Source organism: Tachyglossus aculeatus, chromosome X3 (genome assembly GCF_015852505.1).
Source record: "Tachyglossus aculeatus isolate mTacAcu1 chromosome X3, mTacAcu1.pri, whole genome shotgun sequence".
NCBI classification, from domain to species: domain Eukaryota; kingdom Metazoa; phylum Chordata; class Mammalia; order Monotremata; family Tachyglossidae; genus Tachyglossus; species Tachyglossus aculeatus.
Genome location: NC_052099.1, coordinates 22,507,829 through 22,534,773, shown reverse-complemented (window position 1 = coordinate 22,534,773; position 26,945 = coordinate 22,507,829). Strand labels below are relative to the sequence as shown.

At 41.1% G+C, this 26,945-nt stretch overlaps 1 protein-coding gene across 1 annotated transcript in view; it reads right to left on the bottom strand.

Moving 5' to 3' along the window:
- The window catches only part of ANKH (ANKH inorganic pyrophosphate transport regulator), a 109,732-nt gene that overhangs the window by 27,804 nt on the left and 54,983 nt on the right, over positions 1–26,945 (bottom strand). The window contains exons 3-5 of the mRNA XM_038770198.1: positions 11,595–11,811; positions 5,689–5,807; positions 2,596–2,679 (exon numbers count right to left, since the gene is read on the bottom strand). Coding sequence (XP_038626126.1) covers positions 2,596–2,679; positions 5,689–5,807; positions 11,595–11,811 — 420 coding nt within the window. The remainder of the gene's footprint in view (positions 1–2,595; positions 2,680–5,688; positions 5,808–11,594; positions 11,812–26,945) is intronic.

The window sequence follows — 26,945 nt, the reverse complement described above, 5'->3', positions numbered from 1 at the left end:
ATCAGAAAAGACAGGATTGGCTTGATGAGAATGATACCTTGATCTAAAATCTTTGCACAGAAAAGCCTATAGTGTGCCCTAGAGGAAACATTCGCAGTAAGTGGTGGGACATTAAAGCTGAAGGGATCAGCGCTTGCAGATTAAAATCAAGTCAGGCACTTCTATGCATCTCTGAAGAGCATATCCGGGCCCATACACACTCTCAGGATACCCTTAAACTGTATTTACGGTTCCACCCTCATCACGAGTATAAGAGGAAACAAAGAACTAGCAAAACACTTCGGTGATCTTTCATGATTGACTATCAGGCTCTAAGTAGAACAGGCAACTTGCCGATGTGTGAAGACACGTCTTCGTTCAAATACTGAATGAGGTTACCACTTCAGTTGAAGCTCTGAAGACCCCCAGACCTATTACTCTGCCTGGTGAGATCTAGAAGCAGGGAAGCACAGTATGGGAAGGGAATATGTCTGTTTATTATTACATTACATTCTCCCAAGCGCTTAGTACAGTGCCTTGCACACAGGAAGAGCTCAATAAATATAACTGAATTGAATGAATGAAGGGAGTGCCCTTCTTCATGGGGATTTCAGGATTACAAGGAGCTGCTGGGGTGAAAATTCAGGTCCAGGATCTGACTGACCACTCTCTGCTCAACATTATTACTCCAGCAGAGGGCAGGCAGAGAAAGGGAGAGGCTGTGAAGCTCAAGTGAGCCCAAAATTGAAATTCATTAGCAGCTTTTTAAAGGTTTGATGGGACGGAGGTTTCATTCAATCATATTTATTGAGCGCTTACTGTGTGCAGAGCACTGTACTAAGCGCTTGGAGGTTGCAATTCATGTCTAAAACCCAGCTGAGAGACCATCTGTGCATTCCATTTATTCTGTCTCTCACCGTTCTACCAGCAAAATAATGACAAATCCGGCCATTCATGTTTCTACTAAAGCATTACTTGCAGCCAAACAAGCACTACATCAAAATGCTGCCCAACCCTGCCAATACAGGAGTGGAAATCTCTTTTCTGAACCCAGGACAGAATAGTCGAAGCAGCAGTAATGGTATTTATTGGTTACTAATCTGCCAGAAAACGGACAGAGAATAGCTCCCGTTGATGTCATTTTTTTTAGGACCACACAGAGTACATCAGATACCTTGGGCTGTTCTGGTCTTTGAGGTGGAGTAGGCGCTCCTAAAGTCTCCTGACTATCATCGATATGAAGAAAGAGGGGATAGATGATTTGGAAGCTCTGTTGGGGCAATCTGGAGAAAGTGCTATGGAAACTAGAAGTAGCCTCCAGTCCTGTCCAGCTCTTCAATTGATGGCTTCTAATGCAAACTAGTGGGGTAGATGCAGGTACCGTAATCACGTGCCATGGTGTCAGCACAGCAATTGCAGGGCTAGACTGACCTTTAAACACATGACTTTCCTGGTTCACTGTTACTACAATTGGAGCAGTGGGGAGTTAGTGGTCTGTGGATTCCTGAATGCCCTGGTCCCTGCCACAGCAATTCAAGTAACCTGATTTTTGCCTCCTGTCTCTCTGTTGGAGTCGGGCCAGGGAAAGAGTGTCCTTGAAATGAAATTTCTTTGGTTCATTTTTCTTGTAGCAGTATTCCAAAGAAACCAACCCAAAAATCTTACTGCAAAAACCTGGGACCTTTCAAATTACAGGCATTCGTCGGCTGTCGATACAGGTTTACTAAATTTAGTTCTCATCTTTCCTTTTTTTGAACTATTTATCCATGTTACCCTTTTTATCCAAAAGAATTCTTTGTCCTTCTGGGAAACAGATGCTGTTCAGAAGCTGATCCAGGCTAGCTTTCTCCCAGAGACAAATCAGAAATAGCTTGAAAACACTCACTTCATTATAAAGCTCCTTGAGAACAGGGTTCATGTCAAGTAACTCAACTGTTACTCTACCAGGCGTTTATTACATTGTCTGGCAAACAGTAGGTGCTCAATAATTACAGTAAGATTGACAAGCTCCAAACGCTATCATTCTCCTAGTAATACTGAACTGTCAATTTTCTGAAGTCTCTAGGGTCGGGGGTGGGACTAGTAGTATGACAGATTCTGTAGATGTTATCCCTGTCAGCACCACAGGTTTCCTATAAACACCTGTAAGGCACTGTGCAGAAGATTGATATCACGCAGATTTAGGTTACACCTAGCATAGGGCAAATTTCTGAAATCCAAACACCAATCACGACCATTGAATATAAAGCGTATTTTTTCTATTTCTTTAACAATATTATATTCCCTTCTCCCACATAAGCCAACCAAGGATTCCTTTCCCAGCCCTTCTTCCTCATGCTTATTAAGCAAAGTCACAGCTGAAAAACTACGAGAAAAAAAAAACCCAGTATGTGTGAGACCACTGATTAAGCTCTACCTTATAGGGATTACTCACAAATTCATTATGGGGAAAATAAATGAACAGAAAGGAGCAAAGCAGTTCAATCTATGAACTCAAGAAAATTCCCATTCTCATTCCATAAGTAGTAGAAATAGGAAAGCACTTTATTGAACTTCTCCTTAAGCAAAGAAAGTTTGCTCAACACAAAGACTGAAACAAATTGGTGACATCATTACCTGAGCTATGACATCGGAAATAGAGGCACATCCCACCAGAAAGCTGTATTTGTGTTTCAACAAAATGCCAGCATGTGTCCACGCCTGCCAAAGACAAAATAAATAGATTGGAAAGGGACTGACATGAAGCATTTACTTTTGGGATGAATAAGATTTTTATTAAAGCATTCCTGAAAACATTTTATTTTCCAGGCACATGATAATCTGAGACAGTGGAAAATGCTTGAGATCCAAGACTACCAAGAGTCATGCAGTAGCCAGCCTTACACTTCCAAAGTGGGGAGAACTGAGAGATATCTTGTGAGCCCGTTGTTAGGTAGGGACCGTCTCTATATGTTGCCGACCTGTACTTCCCAAGCTCTTAGTACAGTGCTCTGCACACAGTAACTGCTCCATAAATATGATTGAATGAATGAATAATTCAACACCCAAAAGACCAATTTTTGCATCTGTCAACCACAAACCAGACCTAAGTCCCCGCTTATTTAGTTAGTGTTGGCAATGAGTTAGTTTCCATATGAACTTATGTTTCTGCCTTCCAGTCTGTCTTGCAAATCCACTGGGGCCATGCCTCACCAAAATCAGGTTACTAATATGAGGGGAAACACTGATGTTTTAGAGGGCTTCGGGTGAGCACGGTAAGCAAATCACAGCAAGTTTTTCTTTCTTAGTTAAGGGGACATTAAGGTGAAACACTGGGACTTCATGTGACTGTGTTATAATTAAGATTCATTTGGTTCATCAAAACTACGATTTTTGGGCATCTGCACATACTAATTAGTGTCCCATGAGTTTCTTTATGGCCTGTTTGGGCAAGATCTGATTCAGCAGTGGGGTGCCACTATCCACAAGCATTCTTGAGGACATCTTAGGTCCAGAATAGAGGTCCTGCAAGATCTGGAGAAGGTTTAGTGGTCTCTGGATTTTGCTAGATCAGAATTTATTTTGTTTTTGCTCTGGGGTGGACAGTTTTGAAACTTTACTAGGTGGCTTTATTTCATCATAGTTCTGGGCCCCCTTCCCCCACCCGAAAAAAGAGTCATTAATTTTTTTTTCCTAGATGTAAACTAAGCCCTTCCCTCAGCATTTTCACGTGTTCTAATCTCAAAGGTTATCTGATGCCAAGCATTGTTATAACAGTGAAAAGAGTAGAAAGCACTTGTGAAGAGCATTTTGTGGATTGTCTCCCTGCCCGAAAGCCATCTGAATGATTGTTAAATTTTGTGGGTTTTAGACACCGTCTCCCCAACCTATTGATCAGACAACAGGCACAGAAAGACTTTTTTTAAAAATGTTGCAGTACACAGCCTCAGTGATTGAACCATCTAAACAATGAGGCCCACTGCCCAAGGAAGACGGCGGTCTGTCTTCCCTCCCCCATGCCAGCTGAGAGGTCCTGATCTGTCCCACTGGAAAGGGGCAGGAGGCAGAAGCAGCAGTTTCCCTTCCCTGCTACTTAATGCAGATGGTTAAGCCCCTTGGTGGGCAGGGATCATGTCCACCAACTCTACTGTACTGTGTTCTCCCAAGCACTCACTACAGTGCTCTGCACACGGTAAGTGCTCAATAAATTCCACTGATTACTCATCATTCAGTTGACGCTCAAGTTCTAAATAATTAATAAACACTGTCATTACTAATAAATGCTGTGCTAACATTCTTAGCCTTCAGTATAAAAGTGATTAAATTAAATTAACCCATTACTTAATTCCTGGCATTTTCTTGGCCTGGTATAAAATATCATTCAAGTAAACATAACCAAAGTGGAGGTGTATACTAGATATTCAGACACAGAAACCCTGCTTTCACCTGGATGGTCTTATGGGTTATCCCAACAGTCTCAAAAGCGGTATTTCTCTGATTGAATTTAGCTATGAACACTCAACTGTGCCTTCTAACATGGTTTCGTAATATGTATCGATTATACCCTCTAGGACCTATTCTTCGTGGGGCTTAACTCACTCTCTGGCAGTAAACTAGGCCACTGAGAACTACTTAATGAATGGTATGGCCTAACTGGGCTCCTGTGCCTAACGTAGCACCTAATTCACGTCCAGGAAGTTTTTAAGCATTGTGCAGAACCTGGCTCTGTCATTTCAGATCAGTTTGAACATGCTGTTCTCACTATAGCCAGCACTCTCTCTTTTATAAAATTGCACACATGAAGAGGAGAATCCTGGTATGATTATATCTGAGGCACATGTTTTCCCAGGATGGAATGTGTGTCATTTCAAGACTTCATACAGTACACATTTAAACCTCAAATGATATGTACAGTGAACAAGACAAGCGTGCAAATTAGCACCTGCCCAACAGCCCAGGAACTGAGAACGATTTTAGTCCTACTTAAAGAAGACACCAGGGTATGGGAAGCAAGGATTTCAATGAAAATGGAAAATCTGGCAATGACACTAATACAGAACTTGTCCAAGCTACTCATTTGTATTGGGTAGAAGCATCTCCATGATACTAGTAAATATTCAGTTGGATGGCAAAATTTGCATCAGTTAACTCTTTTTGTAGCAAGCAGATTTTCTGAGCTGAGCCTACCTCCAAGACTGATTCAAGGGTAGACTTATTTTGGAAGTTCTAGTTTTATAATCACTAGTTATCACTAATTATATTTTCTGTTAATTTTTTCTCCTGTACTAAAGTTATTGAGTGCTTACTGTGAGTAGAGCACTGTACTAAGCACTTGGGAGAGTACAATATAACAGTGAAGACATGTTCCCTGCCCTGGGAATAAGAAAATCACTTTACAGCATTTCATAACTGATCAGAACTGACTAAATATGGCAAAACTAATTATGGCAGCAATTAAATATCCATTGACCCACTGCATTAGCAAGTTACAGCTTGTGCTAAATGTTACATCATCAGAGTGTTTACATCAGGAAAAGGCTTGTGCCAGATCAGCTGGAATCACAGAGCCCAAGAAGATTTGAATTTGGCCATCTGGATGCCAATGAATGATCAGGGTTCTTGGAAAAAAATATACCAACTGTTCTTTCCTGTACTGTCGTGTGAGGTGAGCGGTGTCCATGGAAGCGATAGGTTCGTTTGGATCAGTGACCGAGCTTTTTCCACACTTACCATGGCATCCATAAAAGGGAAGGCAGCGAGATAAAGGAAGGCCCTTCGGGTTTTACTTCCCACCGACTCATCCACATGGTGCAGTTTGTTAATAATATAGTAGCCCAAATCGCTATAAGCTGAAAGATCACAAGAAAGAAATTCCAATGAAGAGTTATGACTGAGGGAATTTTTTAGGGTTTTTTTTTTTTGTATTATAGTCATCACATGCATTTTCTTGAAGGGTTTCTTATGATCTAGGACAATATCATAACATTTTTCATCTCTTTGACTTTTATTTTTAAGAGCAGCTATATTCCAAACAACTAAGCACTCCACAAACATTATTGATCACTGTTAGATGATACACTTGGGAGCCATTAGGATGGATGTCAAAGAGAGTAATCATGATGTGGTTCCTCCAAATCTCCTGTTGCCCTTATCAGAGACAGAAAACTAGGATGAACAGGCTGAGAAGCAATGTGGCCTTAGTGGACAGCGCACCAGCGAGGGAGTCAGAAGGACCTGGGTTCTAACCCCAGTTCCGCCACTGGTCCACTGTGTGACCTTGGTCAAGTCACTTAACTTCTCTGTGCCTCAGTTACCTCAGTTGGAAAACGGGGATTAAGACTGTGCCCTATGTGGGACGGGGACTCTGTCCAACTTGATTAACTCATATTTACCCCTGAACTTAGTACGGTGCCTGGTACATAGTAAGCACTTAACCAGTACTGTTTTTTTTTTTAACGTTAAAGCTGATGGTGACCTAGATTGGCAATTCTTTTACTGGCAGCCCAGTGGATTTTGAGACTTCTTAGTTGTGTCCCAGGCATGGTCATCTGATCTCAGTGTGCAGGATGGATGCTCCTCCATGCAGCATACTCAGTCAAATCAAGGAAAGGGGCAAGGCAGAAATGGGGCTTTGTTGTCCACATGGAATGACCGGATCCCTCCCTTGGCTTAGCTGCCTTTCCCACCTGATTCCCATGGGTTCTGGCAAGGCTCAGGGACGGTGTTGATGTCACTTCAGTGTGCCCGTTATGTGTTGGGTTTCTATCCAGGTGTCACTATCTCCTGTTACCTGCCTCACCTATGCCCCATACTTTGTCTAACCAGCTACTCTGACTGTCCCCCAACTCTTCTATCTTGAAGATTTGGTTCAGGCCATTCTCCTACTTGAAGTGCTCTCACTTTCACTCTCAATCAATTATGTCCCTGGTCTCCACCTCCTGTGTGACATTTTCCTGATTAATCTCTTCACCATCCTGGTCATGCCAGCCACCACTGCAGAGGAGACCATTCAGAGCATGGAAAACCAGTCAAAATGTGAAGGCATGGCAATAGCAGGAAGTCCTTTCCATAGTCAAACCCATAAAAAATGGAGAAGCACCAGGAGGGTATTCTTTTCAGAAATTTACACACTGACATCTTCAGACATCTGCCCAAGCTCTCTCAACAGATGGAAAAAAAAATTGAGTGCCAACTGTGGAAATGATCATGGGATCTCAGTACTTTCTATTGGCGGCAGATTACTAGGCAGAATCTTTCTTGACAGACTACAGGAGACATAATCAACCACATGACACCAGACTCACGAAGTGGAGCTTCAGATTAAACTGTGGTATGGCGAAACTTGAAGCTAACAGAATGACTGATACAGTAGGGGTGCAGGGATCACCACCAAGACCTCTATACTGTTTCTGTAGACCTTATAAAATCATTTGACAACATCCACAGATAGACCAGGGCTCTGGCAACTGCTAAGCTAATTGGCTGCCCTGACAAGTTCACACACATCTTTATGCTACTCCATGCTGGTCAGGGCAGCTGAGTCAGAGTTGGAAGCCCCTGCCCTAGCTTACCTTTTTCCTGCTACCACCAGAGTAAAGTGAGGCTGTTTGGGCGGTTCAGTCCTCTTCAACCTATTTTATGCCTACATTGATCAATCAATTATATTTCCTGAGCGCTTACTGTGTGCAGAGTATTGTACTAAGCACTTGGGAGAGTACAAAACAATAGACACATTCTCTGCTCACAGGCTTAGAGTCTAGAGGGGGAGGCATTAATCTAAATAAATAAATTACAGACATATACATAAGTACTGTGGGGCTGGGGTTAGGTGTGTTAGTGAGTAGAGAAAACAAGTCAGGGTGAAGCACAAGGGAGAAGGAAAAGAGGAAATGAGGATTTAAGCTTGCATGCATAGGATCGAAAGCGACTATTGGGATAGAGAGTGACTGTGAGAGCCAGTTGCGAGTAAATTGATGACTCCATGGAAGAAGTTAAGTAGCTGGTTCTGTTTCTCCACAGGCTACACAGTCTGATAAATTGGACACCTCTGCAACTTAAGTTTGTATTGCTCACAAGAGAAAACTGGAAAGAGGAAACAGATTGCTGAGGGAGCTGTAGAACTGCCTTTAAACATCCACTTGGGATGCAATCCTTGAAAGTACAAATGCTTCTCTTTATCTGTGAGACCCGTGTTCATTTTCAGAGGAAAACAAAATTATCATTACTTTCTTTGGGAAATGACAACCCTAAGTCACTCTCTGAAGTGATCTGAAGAGAGACTAGCATATAAATTGGTGCGTGAATCCCCTTACCTAATTCAAACAGAGGTAAGCCTAGAAGCACCAGATGAGCTCGCCGTGAGACACAACACTAAATTATTAATCAAAGACAAACAAACCAGAGGCTGTGTTCAACTCACTCATTTCAATTTCATGAAGAATAGACAGAAACCCAAAAGGAAGTAAAGGCCCACCCTTTAGCCTGATGCCTCATATGTTTGAAAAGAACAGAACTGTGATTTAAATATTCTGTTTGTCACTACTGGTATGGAAACCCAAAGGCGATTAGTGATTCCACTTGGATTTTAGTCACGGCAAAAATGTCACATCATTCTGCTGCTGACAGCCCAGGACTATAAGCGGTCAAAGAATCTTGCAAATAAGCCAGTGGGGCCATTGTGAATGTGCCATTTCAGATGACAGCGTGGGACTTGTGGAAATGGACCAGGTCAAATCTTCCATCGTGGCTGGAGGGATTTTTTCCCCAAACACACTCAGTTCGGCCCCAATACATGCCATCTATGCATGTTCTAGCTGGAGGATGGTTTGGGATTTAGACGCTTTCTGACAACACATGCTGGCTCTGCTCTGGTTGGTATATCTATGGGGTGTTGGAACAGGTGAGGGCCATGGTGCAAATTTTACTATTTTTTATGGTATTTGTTAAGCACTTACTATGTGCCAGGCACTGTACTAAGTGCTGGAGTAGATACAAGTTGATAAGGTTGGACACAGTCCTGGTCTCACATAGGGCTCATAGTCAATCACCATTTTACAGATGAGGTAACTGAGGCACAGAGAAGTTAAGTGACTTGCCCATGGTCATGCAGCAGATAGGTGGCAGAGCCGACATTAGAACCCAGGTCCTTCTGACTCCTAAGCCCATACTCTATCCACTAGGCCATACTGCTTTCCACTTCAAGCAGTTGTTCACAACAATGCAACACACACTATAGGACAACTGTGTGAACTAAAATCTGGCATGTATATAGGTAATTGATATCTATTGAGTGCTTACATTGTGCAGAGCACTGTACGTACTAAGCACTTCTAATAAGCACAATAGAATTAGAAAACATAATCCTTAGCCTTAGGGAACATACAATCTAGCCAGCAGGCATTACTTTTATAATGACTCATGTGGTGATGGTAAATTTTATTTAAAAAACGTTACAGATGGAACAGCTGTTGACAAAAACTTGGCTGGGTATATTTGGTGCATCGGGTGTACCATCCGCTTCTTCTCATTTTATCCTCATGACAAACATATTGTACATTCCATCAAAACTTTTTTTCAAGTTCCTGTCCTGAAAGCTGGCACTGTGTGCTTTTAGTTAGGAGTGCAAATATTAGCTCTAGCAAGAAAACACTGTAAGTGGCTTTGGTTTAACTCCTGGCTCCCTCAGTTACACTTATTCAGAATTCAGGTTTAAGTAAAGACAACTTATAAAGTAAATAACTGGCTCATAAAATGTAAACTACAGGCTTAGGCAGGACTCAAAGGGAGCTGGCTGGAATGATGTGGAGGGCCCGGAGTGAAATCACAACATCCCAATGCCATGCTATTGAATGTACTTTGGTTGGCACCGTGCTGGCTCCACAACAGCGTGGCCTAATGGAAAGAAAATTGGGGATGCCAGTTCTAAGCCTGCCAGTTGCTTACTGTGTGTCCTTGGGCAAGTCACTTGGCTTCTCTGTACCTCAGTTTCCATATGAATAGAATGGGGGTTAAAATACTTGTCTCCTCCTTATATCGTGTCCAGTCTGATTATCTTATATTTACCCTGGCATTTAGTTCGATGCTTGACAAAAATAAGTACTTAACTAATACCACAATTGTCATTATTACCATTTCCTCCATAGACCACTCCACCATAAAAGGACATGAGCAGTGATCTGGGATCAGTGCTTGGCACATAGTAAGCGCTTAACAAATACCATCATTATTTTTCTATCAATAGTGCACCTGCCCAAATTTTCTGACTCCAAGAGTGTCCACTACATGGAGGAATTGTGTGATTTTGGGGGAGGAGGTGGAGCATGGCTCCTTGACATCCACTGTAATGGACAAGGAGGGACCCATCAAGCATCCCTGAGTTTTCCCCCATAGGGCCCCATCTTTCCCCAACAGTTATCCATTGTAAACCATTTGTCCTTGGATTTATCAGATCCTACCTGAAGCTGCTGCTATTTTCTATCTGCAAAACATCCTATGGTAACATATACTACCAGCTTATTATTATTATTGGGTGAAGGCAATAAGCTCCTCTGGGCAGGGACTGTGTCTATCGAATTGCTGGCACTCTCCAAAGTATGCTCACAGAATAAGCTCTCAGTAAATATGACAATGATTTTGAACTAACCACCCTGAAGCTACCCGTTTCAATGGGCCTCCCCTCACCCAAGTGCCGTGGGATTCAGTGAACAGCCTTCCTTTGACTGCCCCCTCCACCTGACCCTTCCCAATTCTTAAGGCTTCGGTCACGTCCTGCCAGCCTGTCCTTACACTGATACTTTTTCATTCCTCATGATCATCTCTGCTGCCTTTCTCTGGCCTCACCTGCAAGTTCCTGCAGAGAAGTAGTGCTGTCTTAGTTTGGGGGGAGGGCGGTGGTCGGGTGGGGCAGTGGAAACAGAAACTCTAATCTGGGAATGACAAGGGGTGGGACGTGGCACAGACCCAGCCCAAGTTCAGGGGCAGCGCACTCCCCGGTGGGAACACCGGCATGGGATGAGGCCCCGGCTCAGAGAAGGCCACACGCTATTAACCTGGAGGACACCCCTATGGTCCCCGCTGGGGTCTCCACCCTTGTTGACCGCTTCGTCAGAGCGGGTCAATTCCTGATGGAAGCCTCTGTCTGGGCCGTCCGTCCAAACAGCCATAGGGTTGGACCTCTTAAGAAGTGCCCTTAGCCAGGTCAGGGCTTGCCCACTCATCTCAAACCCTCCAGGGAGGGCCTCAGGGTGAGGTGGAGCCATCATTTCTGGACTCTGGTTGGGGGTAGGTTTGTGTCAGGACTTTCTGTTCTTCCCACTCCTTCAACCACTCCCTTCAGCCCTGGACCGAGGCCATGAGCCGTCGGTTCTGCCGTGGGGTCAGAAAGAAGCAGGAACTCTTCTCCATGTGGTCCTGCTCCGGGGATAGTCCTAGGCACGAGGGCGGCAGGAAGTAGGAGCAAGTGCGCACAGTGGCTGCTGCTCACGGAAAACAAGGCTGTCTTTTCTACAGCCAGGAGTGGATCCTTTCTTCACCCTTACAGTCATCTGAAGATGGCTTAATAAATAAGCAATAAGAGAGAACAGCACTGCAGTTGCTCATATTGAGAGGAATCTTGAAAGAAATTCAGCACATCTTACCTATCAGTGTGTGGAAGATAGCAGCAATGGCACCAGCCACTACCATGCACAGGACAGCTTTAGTCCTGTCTCGTTTGCTGTTCACAAATACCAGCCCCACGTTCTTGAAATCGCTCATGGGTCCCGTGAAGAATTTCATCAGGGAGTAGGCCAGCCCATAGCTGGCCAGCATTTCAACAGCATCTTCCTTTACTGCGGCAATACCCCTGTTCAAGGCCTGTTAGAATTAAAAAAGAAAAAGGAAACAGATTTTAAAACGTGGCTTGAATGCAGAAGAATTTTGTGTCTGCACAATAAAAACCTTCCCTACTGTTGTTGCCAAGGAAATCACTACCTACCCAACCTCTTGAAAGGTAAATCTTCATTTGCTTTGATGAAGTACTTTTGCTTTTCATTAAAACCACATCTCCTCCAAGAGGTCTTCTTCGAATAAGTCCTCATTTCCCCTACTTCTCCTCCTTTCTGTGTCACCCTTGCACTTGCCCTTGATATTCACTCCACCCTCAGCCCCACTGCACTTATACTTACGTACATATCCATAGTATATTTTAATGTCTGTCATCCCCTCTAGACTGTAATCTCCTTGTGGGAAGGGAATGTGGCAACCAACTCTATTGAATTACACTCTCCCAAGCAGGGAGTGCAGTGCTCTACACCGTAAGCACTCAAAAATACCACTGACTAATTCAGGTTGTCTGACTTTTAATCTTTCCTTAAAAAATATGAGAAAGTACTTTATGTCAAAGGAATGCATGTTGGACACCAATATCGCCACTAATTTTCACTAATAATGAGTGAAATTAATGTTGTGCAAATGCACAACAGAAGGAGAGCATAGATGAATGACACTGGGAAAGGTGAACTGAGGAGAAAACTGCCGTCGTCATCATCGCTACAAATCAAAACTATCCAAAAATTGGATTTATGTTCTACTCCTACCTCTGCCACTTGCCTGCTGTGTGACCTTATGCAAGTCAGTTAACCTCTCTGTGCCTCAACTGCCTCATCAGTAAAATGGGAATTAAGAATGTGAGCCACATGTGGGGCACAGACTGTGTCCAACCTAACTTGTATCTTTCCCAGCACTTAGTACAGTGTTTAACACAGAGTAAGCACTTAAATATCATTAAAAACAAAAAAATTAAAAGAACAAAAAAACTCTCAAGTGTCACTGCTGCACAGCACTTTACCAAGTACAACATTCTGTACTTCCCAAGTGCACTGCCTCAAACAGGCACTCAAGAAAATGCTATTGCTACTTCTACCACCACAAAGAAGTTCCATTAATACCTAGAGCTGTATGCAATGAAGTTACCATGGCTATGCAGGCTAATTAAACTACTCAAAGTCTGAAAACTCAGACATGAGTTGGTGGAAGCTTCCTGAACATAGATAAAATTTCTCCAAAAACCCACATAGAGAGCCATCTGGATGGGTCTTAGTTTCTATTGTTAGATTTAACAATGCTTTTATACTGGTGTTGGTACAAATTAATGAGTGGAGATGAAACTACACTCAGGTTAACCATTTTACCTTCTGGAAGAACGGATGGCAAGGTGCTTTAGTACCTTTAAGAGGTGCATATCGAATTAATCCAGCTGTGTTAATTAAATATGAAACCAAATAATGGATTGCTATTAAAAACTGGAGTGCTGTGCATTCTGCTAAAGCATCAATCACCTGACACAGTGACTCGTTCGAAGTAGGTCAGAATCAGTGTGAAGCATGGAATACTCTTGATGTTTTTTTTAAGACCCCACTGTTACAGGTCAGAGAACCATTTACCTCATTATTTAGCCCTCTACCTCCCTCTCTTTGAATTTCTTCAATGAAAAAGTCTGTAGCTGGATTTGCACCAGGCATGTTTCTGAAGGCTGTATAGTCTATTTTAAGATCTATCTTGTGACCCGCCAAATCTCATACTCAGCATCTACCCAATGACAGCAGGGAGAGCCTTGAGCAGACAGAGGGAATATTTCTGAAGCTGTGAACCACTGACCCAGGCCCAGACATCCCGGCAGTCATAACTCCGGCACACCTGTTTGACTGGCAGACTGCTCTTCCAGGAAGTGTGTCTAGGGCCCTTTGACCCATTCCTTGGGTCAAGGAATGATCAGCTTGGCTTAATCGAGAAGCAGGTTGGCCTAGTGGAGTCAGGGAGTCAGAAGGATCTGGGTTCTAATCCTGGCTCTGCTGCTTGTCTGCTGTGTGACCTGGGGCAAACCACTTAACTTCTCTGTACCTCAGGTACTTCATCTGTAAAAACGGGGATTAAGACTATGAGGCCCTTGTGGGACAGGGATTCTGTCCAACCTGATTAGCCTGTATCTACCCCAGTGCTTAGTACAGTGCCTGGACCGTAGTAAGCGCTTAACAAATACCATAAAAAAAGAGAAAGAAAATCCATGTAAGCGACTCAATTTGATAACTACACCTTCTCCCCAGCCCCAAAAGGAAATCCCACTTAAGGTCTGAATTACATATTTAGGCTGTCTCTGAAGGAGCAGTCAAATAATGGCTAAATTCTCACCACTAGAGCTGGGCTGACCCAATTGAATGCTCTTTTTCAGAACTGCCCTACCACAAACATAAGAGGGCAGGAAACTTCCCCCAGTTTGTACTTTGTTTGTAACAAAATAATTGAGCATGACAATCACAATTGCTCTTTGCAGCAGTTCCTCTAAATTGCCTTTTTCTATCCATAATGAAATATTCAGTCTCTTAGACATTACACCAAACACACATTTCTTCCACTTAACTTCAAAATAGATAGAATTAATGGAATACATTATCCTTCCTCTTTCAAATCAGAGCTTTCACGGGTCAGATACAAGTGGGATTGATACAGATGCATTTTTTATACTTTTTTTTTTACTGTAGTATTTGGTACGCGCTTACTATGTGTCAAGCACTGTTCAAAGCATTGGGGTAGATACAAGTTTATCAGATTGGACACAATCTCTGTCCTACATGGGGCTCACAGTCTAAATAGGAAGGAGGACTGAGTCCCCATTTTACAGTTGAGGAAACTGAGGCACTGAGAAGTGAAGTGGCTTGCTTAAGTTCATACTGCAAACCACTGGCAGAGCCGGTATTAGAACCCAGCTCCTCTGATTCCCAGGGCTGTGCTCTTTCCACTAGGCCACAATGCTTCTCTGATTTTGCTTAGAAACAACCAGGTAATATGTTAACGGATTCTCAAAGAGAGTCCTCATTTGGTTTTCAGATAATTATCACAACATTTTATAACTCATTTAACTCATTTTGTCTAATTCAATCAGTAGTATTTACTACTGTGTGCCAAGCATTGGGCACTTAGAAGAATACAATAAAAGTAAAAAAAAAAACAAAATAAAAAGAAATTTTCTAACTGTTGAATAGCTGTTTACTCCTGAGTTTTTATACCAATATCTTTTTATTCCCTGTGACAGCATCAGTAGATGGAATTGCTAATACCCCATCTAGTAAATCTCTTAGTTTTGCTTTTTCCTGTAGTGAAATATTTCTTCCGATTTTATTTCCAAGGGGAATAAGCCAGAGCACTTTTTGACACTGAATGCCTTCTCCCGGTGGGTAATTTGCAAGTGCATCCAATTTATAGCCCCAATCACTCCCAGGCAGTCTACATCAGGAGAAGCCAGGACCATGACAAAGAAGGCAAGCTTGAATTAAACCATCAATTCTGCCTCCCCGGAGCTATGGAAGCTCAGGTAATTAAATAACACCAATGAGAGCCAAATGGGTTACCATGTGCTAAGAAGAAGAATTTGGGGAATGTAACAGAATTATCTAGTTCTCCTCAGCAAAAGCAACAGAAATATTTAACTCATAATACCTGTAGAATTTAGGTATAGTTCCCGTCTGCAGTTTTATAAAAAGAACCACTGGATTAGAAGCTCTTTGAGGGCAGGGGTTCTACCTACAAATTCTACTGTACTTTCCCAAGCACAGTACAGGGCTCTGCCCACAACGTGCTCAGCAAGTACTATGGATAGACTGATCCCCACAACAAAAACAACTACAAAATAAGTTGGACTTCCAGCTGGAAGTATTTTGTATGGAACCCAAAGTACAATGGCATATTCACATTCACTGTAGACTGTAAATTCATTATGGGCAGGGATTATGTCTGCTAGTTCTGTTGTACTGTAGCACTCTCCCAAATGCTTAGTAAGGTGCTCTGCATATAGTAAACACTCAAAAAATACCACTGATTGAGTGTCCCCTTTAAATTCCCTGGAAAACCACAGAATTGGCCTTCCTCAGAAGTCTACTGTTCAGCACTAAAGAATAACCAGAATAAATATGACCAGTAGAAAAAACTACCATTTCTATAAACTAATGTAGACATACATGCAGGGAAGCTGTCCCCTCACAATTTTTTTCCCCCATTTACCTTCCAATTTTCTTTGACTTTCTTTTTCACTCTGTATTTCCTCCACTGGAAGCCAAAGATTCTATTGCTTGGACAACACTTTACTCAATGGTGCTTAGCTAAGTGGCGATTTCCCCTTCACAGAAGCCTATCACATATCTAACACCCTAAAATCATCATGAATGTCAAGGAGAATTGATAATGTACCTTTTGCCATAGTGGAAAAGACTCCACTGGGGCCTATTATCCATCAAACAACACTGAATTCTACCAATTTAACTTTCTATTATCAAATTACATTTAGCTTAAAAATAAAGCCAGAATAAACACTCCATTCCTTATCATATTACTCTAACTAGTTTTCTTACCTACTAGAGGTAAACTATCTCAATGGGCTGAAATGAAGGATTATATCCATCAATTCACATTCACTGATTTTCCATTAGATAAAAATACCCAAGAGGTTAGGGATCACCTCTGTGATTTCTATGATCCCCATGTATTTAGTAGATTGCTATGCGCAGAGTAAGTACTCAAGAACAGTTGACATTAAATATTATTGACAGTGAAGGGCAAATTGGAAAAAATAGAATTTATTTCTTTTTTACATATAGAGTCTAAAACTGCTTCCTGGAACAACTAGGGTCCTAAACACAAACTGACCACAGGAGCAAATTAAAATTGACTTTAATCTCTACTCTGGGTTTACTGATTGTTTTAAAATATCCTTAAAATGGCATACTTGACACCTCGAATGCCTTAATTACCAATTCTTCAGGAAACAAATAATGTTTTATATAATCACATATTTAACTTTAGTATTTTTTGGATTGGCTCTTTCAGAAGCCATGTGTTGACCAATCCTTCCAAAATGATATACCACAGCTAACTGGACCCATTTGGCAAACAACCTTCTGTTTCTCTTGAAGGTATTCAACCAAATTCAATCAAATCAATTTGATTTCAATTTCAATTCAATTGAATATCATGTCCAAAACAGAGATCTTTATCATCCCACCCAAACCTTGTCCTCCCCGTGACTTTCCCATCACTGTATATGGCACCACCATCCTTCCCGTCTCACAAGCCTGTAACCTTGGTGGTACCCTTGACTCCTCTCTCTCGTTCAACCCACATATGCAATCTGTCACCAAATCCTGTCAGTGTCACCTTCTCGACATCAGTAAAATCCACCCTTTCCTTTCCATCCATACTTCTACTGCATTAATACAATTACTCATCCTGTCCCGCCTGGATTACTGCATCAGCCTCCTTGCTGACCTCCCGGCCTCCTGTCTTTCCCCACTCCAGTCTATACTTTACTCTGCTGTCCGGATCATTTTTCTTTGAAAAAATTTGATGTCTTGGTCAATTTTGAAATCTTACAGTTCAAAATAAAAAGAGTACAACCTGGAAACAATGGCTCTTGAGATTTTCTAAAATGATCATTAAATTCTCTTCCATCATCCATCTGTATAAAATAATGAAACATGATTGAGGTATAATCACACAAAATTGGAAACCCATTATGCAAACTAGGGATCATCAGGATAAGTGCTTGTGATAATGAATATACGTTCACTGTGTTTAAAATCATAACGCATGTGCAACTACAACTGGGGATTCAATAATCTCCAGGGCCCATGAATTATAGGTGAGAAATATCTAGGTGCAAGTCTCCAACAGCTATTATATAACCACGTGCATATTGGAAAGATAGAGAATCAAGAGCGGGAGGCACTTAACGAAATTATCCCTTCTACACTTAATAAAAACTAAACATTACTGGCCTCAGAAGAGTTTTAATATAAAGCATTTAGCTTATCCTGTTAGGAAAGGAGAGAGGAAGGGTTGTTCCCCTCACATTGCTTTTATCAAATGTTTGCCAATTAACTAGAAGGCACAGCTGACTGAAGATAGATCAGGCCCCAATCAAGTTCCTTGATCCTCTTCTTGGATTGTGATGCTCTTATCTGACTTCCTTAGAAGGTACGCATACTGGAGAGGGAGAGTCAAAAATAGACTCTCCATGGAAATGCCTGCCAATTCTTGCATGTGACCTCCATGGAATAAAATTATCTAATGCAACACGAGTGTCAAATGTCCTAAACTAGACAACTTCAAGTATTTGTCTCCGCTCTCTATACCCCATATTCTTCATGATAAGTCAGACCACCCAGCCACTTGCGATTTTGTACATCTTTTGGTTCAGCAATGCTCGGACAGGCATGTCCATCTGGCAGAGGGGAGGCTTATGGGAAGTATTTATTTATTTATTTATTTTACTTGTACATATCTATTCTATTTATTTTATTTTGTTAATATGTTTGGTTTTGTTCTCTGTCTCCCCCTTTTAGACCGTGAGCCCACTGTTGAGTAGGGACTGTCTCTATATGTTGCCAATTTGTACTTCCCAAGCACTTAGTACAGTGCTCTGCACATAGTAAGCGCTCAATAAATACGATTGATGACGACGATGATGATGATGAAGTATCTTGCCAGGTTATATCATCGATGCAGTCCCTGGGCATGTATGAGAAGTCTGAATGGAATTCCCTTGTCGCTCTATGACAGACAGGGCTGGCCTGTACCAACCGGGAAATCCACAAAAGGGAAAATGAGAAGACACTTAAAGAGCTTGAGGGAAGAAATAGGGGAGAAGCCAGTGAGAGTCTGAGTCAGAAAGTTTCTTTTACATTACAAAGGTCTTATGGAAGAAGGCAATATTGAGGTATATCTGAAAGGAAGAAAGCTAGACAATGAGGGGACTAGGAGATAGTCTAAATAAAGGTTTTCACTTCCTAGCATATGTCCCAAAATGAACATTATGCCACGGCAACCAGGCCAATAAGTTAAACTAATGCAAAATTGAAGCAAAGTCCTACTGGATACCCTTCAACCAGTCAGTTGGTAGATAACAGCTAATGACAGACTGACTCTACTGTTGGGAAGTGACTCTGATGGCCCACTCTCCTCTGGATCTCAAACCCTTGTGACTGGCAGCTGTTGCCAAGGGAATTGAAAAATAGGGAATCTAGATGAAAGGACTGCAACTCAACTTTCATGGCAGGACCTACCTTAGCCCTCACCAATATGCAGTCTTGAAGTGCTTCTCTGGGGCCTGCAAGGGGCAAAGGATTTCAGGAGGGGAAGTAGTGAGTCTCTTCCAGGGCTTAGGGCTATAAGCAAGGCTGGGAAAGGCAACAAATGCAATCGGTGGCATGAGCACAACAAACGGGTCACAATCAAGTGACATGCAGGTGACAGGCTGCATGTTGCCAATCTAAATCTAAGAATCAGACATTCCTCTGGTAAGGTCCTGAGGGTCTGGATGAAAGAGCACTAAATAGACATGCACACAGATCATGGGAGTTGTACATACTGGCTAGTAGTCGGGAGTCCCCTGTAGGGAAATAGCAATCGATGAGTGGTATTCACCGAGTGTTTTCTGTGTGCAGAGCACTGTACTCGGTGCTTGGGAGAGAGTAATACGAAAGTTGGTAGACATGAACCCTGCCCACAAGGAGCTCACTACAGCTAATAAGTACAAAGAGTGAATCAGCTGGTGCTAACTACTCTCCCCTCCATCTGACCCTCCTTTTCCCCCATGGCTGCTAATGCTGTTTCTACAATATGCTCCTGGAGGCACCTGGCCTCTCCCAAGTGTGGAGTACAGTGCTCTCTGCACAAACTAAGTGCTCAATAGATATCATTAATTGATATCTATTGGTATCTCTTGATATCCAAGGAAGATACCAGTTTTCTTTATGATATTTAAGTGCTTACTATGTGCCAGGCACTGTACTAAGCACTGGGTTAGGGACAAGCTAATCAGGTTGGACACAGTCTATGTCCCAAGTGGGGCTCAAAGTCTTAATCCCTATTTTACAGACGGGGTAACTGAGGCACAGAGAAGTTAACTGATTTGCCCAAGGTCACAGCAGACAAGTAGCAGAACCAGGATTAGAACCCAGGTCCTTTTAGACTCCTAGGCCTGTGCTCTTTCCACTAGGCCATACTGTTTCTCACTGTTATAGTTCTCGAGGTTATTGGACTGGACAGAGAACCAGTACCAAACACAATCTATCTTTTCCTCACATAACAGATGAAGAAATTGAGGCCTGGGGAGGTTACATGACTTGATCACTGTCACCCAGCTGGCCAGTAATGGTACGGATACTAAGACCCAATTCTCCTGACTCAAGTCCCAGGCTCTTTGTACTAGGCAATACGGCTCCAACTGGACAACGGCATCAATGCCAAGAACAACAACGACTGGGATCCTTGAAAGAGCAACAGTGCATTTTGAAGTGGCAGCCATGTTGACTCAAGTAGAGGTGAGGGCATTTCCAGATCCTGATTTCTGGCTTTGGCAAGCTTCACCCAATAGTTTTATGGCAAAAACAAAGGAAAAAAAAATATGCATTTCTTTTGGAGCAATAAGATGTTTAAAAAGAAAAAAAATACTAACAATGGAATTGTACACCCCCCCCCAAAAGTGAGTGATGTGTAAACATTTGAATCAGCCTAGACTAGAAAAGCCAATGGAATCATTATGATCTGCAATAATTTTGTCTACAAGGAAATAGCCTGCACTCCATGACCTAAATCCACTTGATCGAAAGATGGTTTATTTCCTCTATAATCTCAATAATCCTATACTTATCTAACTAAACAAATTTGTATACGTAAGAAAATCTCAAAACTTCCCTCCAAATGCCCCTTGAAAATTGCACCTTTCAGTCTGGGAAAGAGACGTAATTAAAAACAAAAGAAAACACTTTTCCAACAGGATTGAGCTTCTCAGTCTAGCTATCGTTCAGTGTCCCAGACAAAGCTGTTTTCATATCAATCACCTCAGAAGTCTGGAACTCGGTAACTTTCCACTGTTATTGTTTTTTTGCCTATATTTTCAAAAGTGGTTTTGGTCAATTCAGATCATTTGTCTTCCCGGTAGTTTTCCAAGTCATGTTTTATTTTTATAAGGTCCTACACAGCTCTAAATAAACGTTCTTCCTCCACCCGGCTGGAGGATCATCCAAAACACTTTACACCCACACTAGTCTGTGGTTTCCGGGACAGAGCAAGAAAATGAAGCAAAGTCTAGAGATTACCAAGTCAGTGTTGTACACTGTATTGTCCATTAGCAATGACTTCTTTTTTAAATGGTGTTTGTCAAGTGCTCACTATGTGCCAAGCATTGCACTTAAATGCTGTGGTAGATATAAGCTAATCAGGTTGGCCGGTCCATTTCCCACATGGCGCTCGCCATCTTAATCCTCACTTCACAGATGAAGTAACAGGCACAAAAATGTTAAGTGACTGCCCAAGGTCACACAGCAGACAAGTGGCAGAGCTGGGATTAGAAACCCAGGTTCGCTAGGCCATGCTACTTCTCAAGCTCCAGACAGGGCTCCAAGACAAGGAAGGCCAGTTCACCATGAGTTTGAAAGAGTAACTTCCCTTTTTGCTTTCCATCAGTTCCAACTCATGGGGCTGATTTTTTTTTTTAAAAGAACTAAAAAGGATGAACAAACATAAGTAATGGACCCAGTAATCACCCAGCCTGTAGCCTCTGACATTCTCATCAAAGACTTAAATAAAAGAAGATGAGTTTTGTACTCATTCTGAATGTCAGAATCCACAGGATAAATTCTTTTTTAATTCACATAAAAATTGAATATGTGTCCTTTCAGTTACAATAATAATAATAATAATAATGGTATTTGTTAAGCGCTTACTATGTTCGAAGCGCTGGGGGGACACAAGGTGATCAGGTTGTTCCACATGGGGCTCACAGTCTTAATCCCCATTTTATAGATGATGGAACTGAGGCACAGAGAAGTTAAGTGACTTGCCCAAAGTCCTTTGGGGCAGGAACCATGTCTATCAACTCTCTCTCTGTTGTTCTCTCCCAAACATGTAGTACAGTGCTAGGCACACATAAGTGCTCAATAAATTACACTGACTGATTAAAAACTATGAGGCTTTATTAACCTCTTTATCCTTAAGAGTCTCACAGAACAATATCTGCATGGCACATGATGCTTCAGTAATATTATTCTTTCCAGTTGTTGGCCAACAACATAAATGGTTAACCAAACACCCAACAATGCAGCTCTCTGCTGAAATGCATTACAATATTACTATTAGTAGTAGTAATAACAATGATAATAATAGTATTTGTTAAGTACTTATTAACAGACCGGGCTCTGTATTAAGCACTGTGATGGATAACAAGATAATCAGGTTTCCCTTGGGCTTCACTGCCTGAGTGAGAGGAAGAAAGGCAGAATTAAGGTAGTCTTACTTTAAGGTATCAGAGTCCAGCTTCATTCAACATAAAACATTGATCAGATTTTGATTTTGGATAGAAGGTTCTAAGTTAGGCAACAAAACATGACAATCATTGTTTGCAAATACCCAAATCAGTCGCCCGTTTCCCAAAGAAATGCCAGTCTTTTTAGGGAGAGAGGATAATGAAAAAATCCACCCTAAATTATTTGATGCATTAAAAATGACCAAACTTTCTAAATATGACATTTCAAAATACATGTTGGCTATACTGATGATAGTGGAAATGGTGACAATTCACCACCTAAGTACCCTAAATCAATTTGAGTACTAAAAAACAACCTAAAACAATTTTTTGAATGAAAAACTTTCTATCTTTCTGGGGGCTAGCCCTATTTTAAAAAATATATTTGGCTGCATATGTCAGGTGAAATCAAGTAAAATTGGAAACATACATGCCCTATCAATGTTATTTAAATATGAGGTTTATCTTTTGCCAGCAGCAGCTTTAACTTTAGATAAGAATTCTGAAGTCTCCTGAAACATAACCCTGAGCCAACTGAGAAAAAGTCTTGCTTGAATAAATAGAACAGCCTCATATTTTACCTTTCACCCATTCTTTTCTCATCTCTCACCTTGATGGCAGATACTTTCACTTGCATTTCCTGTTTCCTTCTTTCACTTACTAGGGGTTAGTGATCCTTATTTGCCCAAACCCTCAACAATATTCTCCAAGTTCATGGTCATCTCATTTCAAGATCCCATTTCTCCTTCCCTAACTCTATGAACACATTCTATCTCATCTCCTCAACCCTGTGTATCTTCCTGGCAGTTCTCTGATTATATGCAGACATTTCAGTGTTCTTTTAATTAACTGTAGCCTCTTAGCACAAACCTTCTCAATAATCAATAAACCAAACATTTATTGAGTATTTACTGAGTGCAGAGCACTGTACTGAGTGCTTGGTAGAATAAAATATAACAGAGTTGGTAAACATATTCCCTGCCGACAGTGAGTTTACAGCCTAAATATTCTTGTCTCAGTCCTCAGTAAAGAATAAACTACTACCCTCCATCAACAAATTAATCCATCTTTGTAGCTTGGTCCATTTGAGATTTATGAACATAAATGGAATGTGATTTGTATGCAGGCCTTCTGTATCATAAGCATGACAAATTGCAAAAGGAACAAAATCTTAGGGACTTTTTCAGCCAGTACTGAGTAGTAAGCCCTATAAATGAATAAACAATAATAAGTCTAGAGAAAAAGACTGGGACAGATTTCTGGACTTGCCATATCCGTGGGCTGTTCCAAGAAAAAAAATGATCCAAGCAATCTGGTCTTTTCTTTTCTTTTTTTTGTCATTCGGTAGCAACAAAAAGTGAGTGAAGACACTTACACAAATCATGCCAAAGCTTTGCAACCAATTCGACTAAGACCACCCACTGCAGTAGGGATTTAAGTATTTTCTTCTTGGATGAACTAACTACTTGTAACAACTATCGGCAGACTTTTGCATTCAAACACTGAAAATACTAAATCAATACCTTTAGATCAGAGCTCTGTTTAATGCTTTGAAAATACTTATTTCTCCTTTGTGGAATTCTGTTAAAATGGTAATGTGTGTTTGGTCTTAGGGCCTGACAGATGGCGGGTATGAACCCCTTACGTTACATGACTGTCCCACCCAAACGTAGATATCTTGTCACCTTATCCTAAATATCAGTTGTCTTCTAAAAGTCCATGTTCTTCACTTTGCATCCAAATTCAAGACAACAGATACATATCAAAATGTTTAACTTTTCATCTTCCTTTCTTGCAGCGTGGCTCAGTGGAGAGAGCCCGGGCTTTGGAGTCAGAGGTCATGGGTTCGAATCCCGAATCTGCCAATTGTCAGCTGTGTGACTTTGGGCAAGTCACTTAACTTCTCTGTGCCTCAGTGACCTCATCTGTAAAATGAGGATTAAGACTGTGAGCCCCCCGTGGGACAACCTGAACACCTTGTAACCTCCCCAGCGCTTAGAACAGTGCTTTGCACATAGTAAGCGCTTCATAAATGCCATTATTATTATTATTCTCATATTTTTAGTCATCAATTCTAGCATAAATAGCTTGGCTTCCTAAAAAAAAAACTACCTTCAGCTGTTGGGTCTATGATAATACTGCTTTAATTTATGTCCAAAAGGGAAAGCACAGTAAGTCAGGGGCAGGTGAAATAGAGAAGACAATCTTATTCTACTGTGATCAATAGACAGAGTTAAAAGCAGCCAAATTCATTGAATTTGGTTGTGCTGCAAGTAGAATATATAAAGCTTAGAAGGCACAGGCATTATAAATGTCCAGTGTCAGTTACACTGCCTTAAAAACTGTTTTGTGTTTGTAATCTTACATAATCCACTCTGCCCAGAAGTGATTTTTCTCTCCCTCTGGTTAGAAAACATTCAGAACAACATTTCAGATTATAAGAATATGAACAAAACTCCATTGTTCCATTACAGTGCTTCGCACGCAGTAAGCGCTCAAGTATGATTGAATGAACGAATGTTATGGAGAATATAATATAGGACACATTCTAAAGCTTACTGCAGTTTCTTTCTTGGCCTTGTCTTTGGGTCTTCTACTCTACCTTCAGAGAAAATGAATGGGTCTGGCATCATTTGTTCATCAGGAAGCTTGTTGGTAACTTCTTTGCATCTACCCTCAAAGTGGTTGCAGTTTGTTTTGATGTTTGTTTTCTAATATCATTTCCCAACAATAAAACCGCATCACTTATGTGAGTTTCTTTACAATAAGCACAATCCAATTGGCAAGTAGTTTGAGCACAGATCACCAAGTTTTACTGTACTGATATTAAACTGAGGAGTGCACAACTAATGAAACAAATGACTTTTGCCCTTTTCCAATCTTCAGGGTCATGTGTCTCGAAAATAAGGGAAAGTGGCTCACCTGTAAATTCATCCAATTTCTTACTGTATCTCAGGAATCAAAAATAACCACTAAGAAAACTCTGGGTTATTATCACACAAAATATGTTCTAACAAGTTTGAGGCTGGCTATATCCTTAGAGAATCTACTCATAAGGACACATTAAAAAAGTGTCATATAAACAAGGTATCACGTGACATATGTGTGTCATGTCAATGCGTCATATGGACCATTTATTCTTTTCTATATTGGACTGGCAGATGCATGCAACTGGTCATTGGATCTTTTAACTTGCCTATTAAAGGTGAAGATCAGAACTGGCTTGCCTTCAATCTATCCAGCAGGCTGGGAAAATTCCCACAGTCTAGGCTACATGATGGAACTTCCAGGGAGCAGAAGGCTCTTCAGTGGAGATTTCAGGTATTGGAGGGGGCCTGTGTGACATTATCACTGGTCAGAATTAGAGGCAGGATAAAGGTGGGGCTTAGTGACCAGTTGCTGCTGTTCTCTCCCCATAGAGAAATCTATGAGTTAGCCTGGGGACATTTGGGTATGTGCTCCCTGGGAGTCTGACCCTGGCAAAGATCTGAAAATTAAGTGGAACAGCAAACAACAGGCACCAACTGCTGCAAAATACCTGTCCTCTGGAAACCCAGAGTAAATTTGGCCAAAATGCTGATCTTGGTTTAGCACTCTTCTTCACCTTCCTTCCTTTCCCTTAAAGGACTACTTGAATCCTCTCATACAAAGTGAAATAAAAACAGATGGAACACTCTTCATTTAGCAGCACTCATTTTTTATGTAAATCAAAAATACAGCTTTGGGTAAAAGATTATTTAAGCCATTCTAGGTTACCCGAGGTGGCACACCTTAAAACAGATGTATAACAGCAAAAAAAGGAATGGTAGATTTAGGGAGTAGAAATAATGAATCCAAAGAAGTTGCAGTGAAGGTATTATTTAAGGAGTTTAATCAGTAAGCTAGGATTATCTGCTGTACTGCTAAGGCATTTAATTTTAAAACCAATACTGAACAATGGGTCATAGTCTTCAACTCCTGTATGTACAGTGTCTTAAAAAACCTCTCAATGACAAATATTATATATATAAATGCATATGTGTACCCATACACATCTATGCATATGTGTGTATGTGTTTGAATACATATATATATATATATATTTAATGAATTTAACCTATTTCTATATATCTTTGTCTGAAATTCCAAACTATTGAATAGACCAACTCATTGTACTACTGTATTAAAGCTATCAAGTTATCTTTTGTTTCTGATGTGCAAAACCAGAATTGGTTTCCTCTTTTTCTCTTTTAAAACTATCTCTGTAAAGTTTTGCATTTTATCCTGTGTTCATCTCATTACATTTTCCCCTGAAACACTAAGGCTGTACCAATTTCAAAATATGAATTCAATAACACTCAGGCCAATTTCCAGGCTCTTAAAAACAAAAAAACATAAACAAAAAAATACAAAACAAGCCATGCTGCTTTGAATTCAAGAGACCTCTGTGTTTGTGCTACTGCAATGGATGGGAATGAAAACTTTGAGTTGCTGTGCTATGAAAGCATTATCTAGTGTTAACTAGTATTACCAGGTGACCTTTCCTTATATTCTTTTATCTAAACCAGAGGCAGATTAAATATTTACCTTTCACAGAGTGAGAAAAGGGAAATCTACAAAGGAATACAATAAAATCCAAACAATGGAGTGCACAAGTTAATTTTTTGAGGAGTGTATT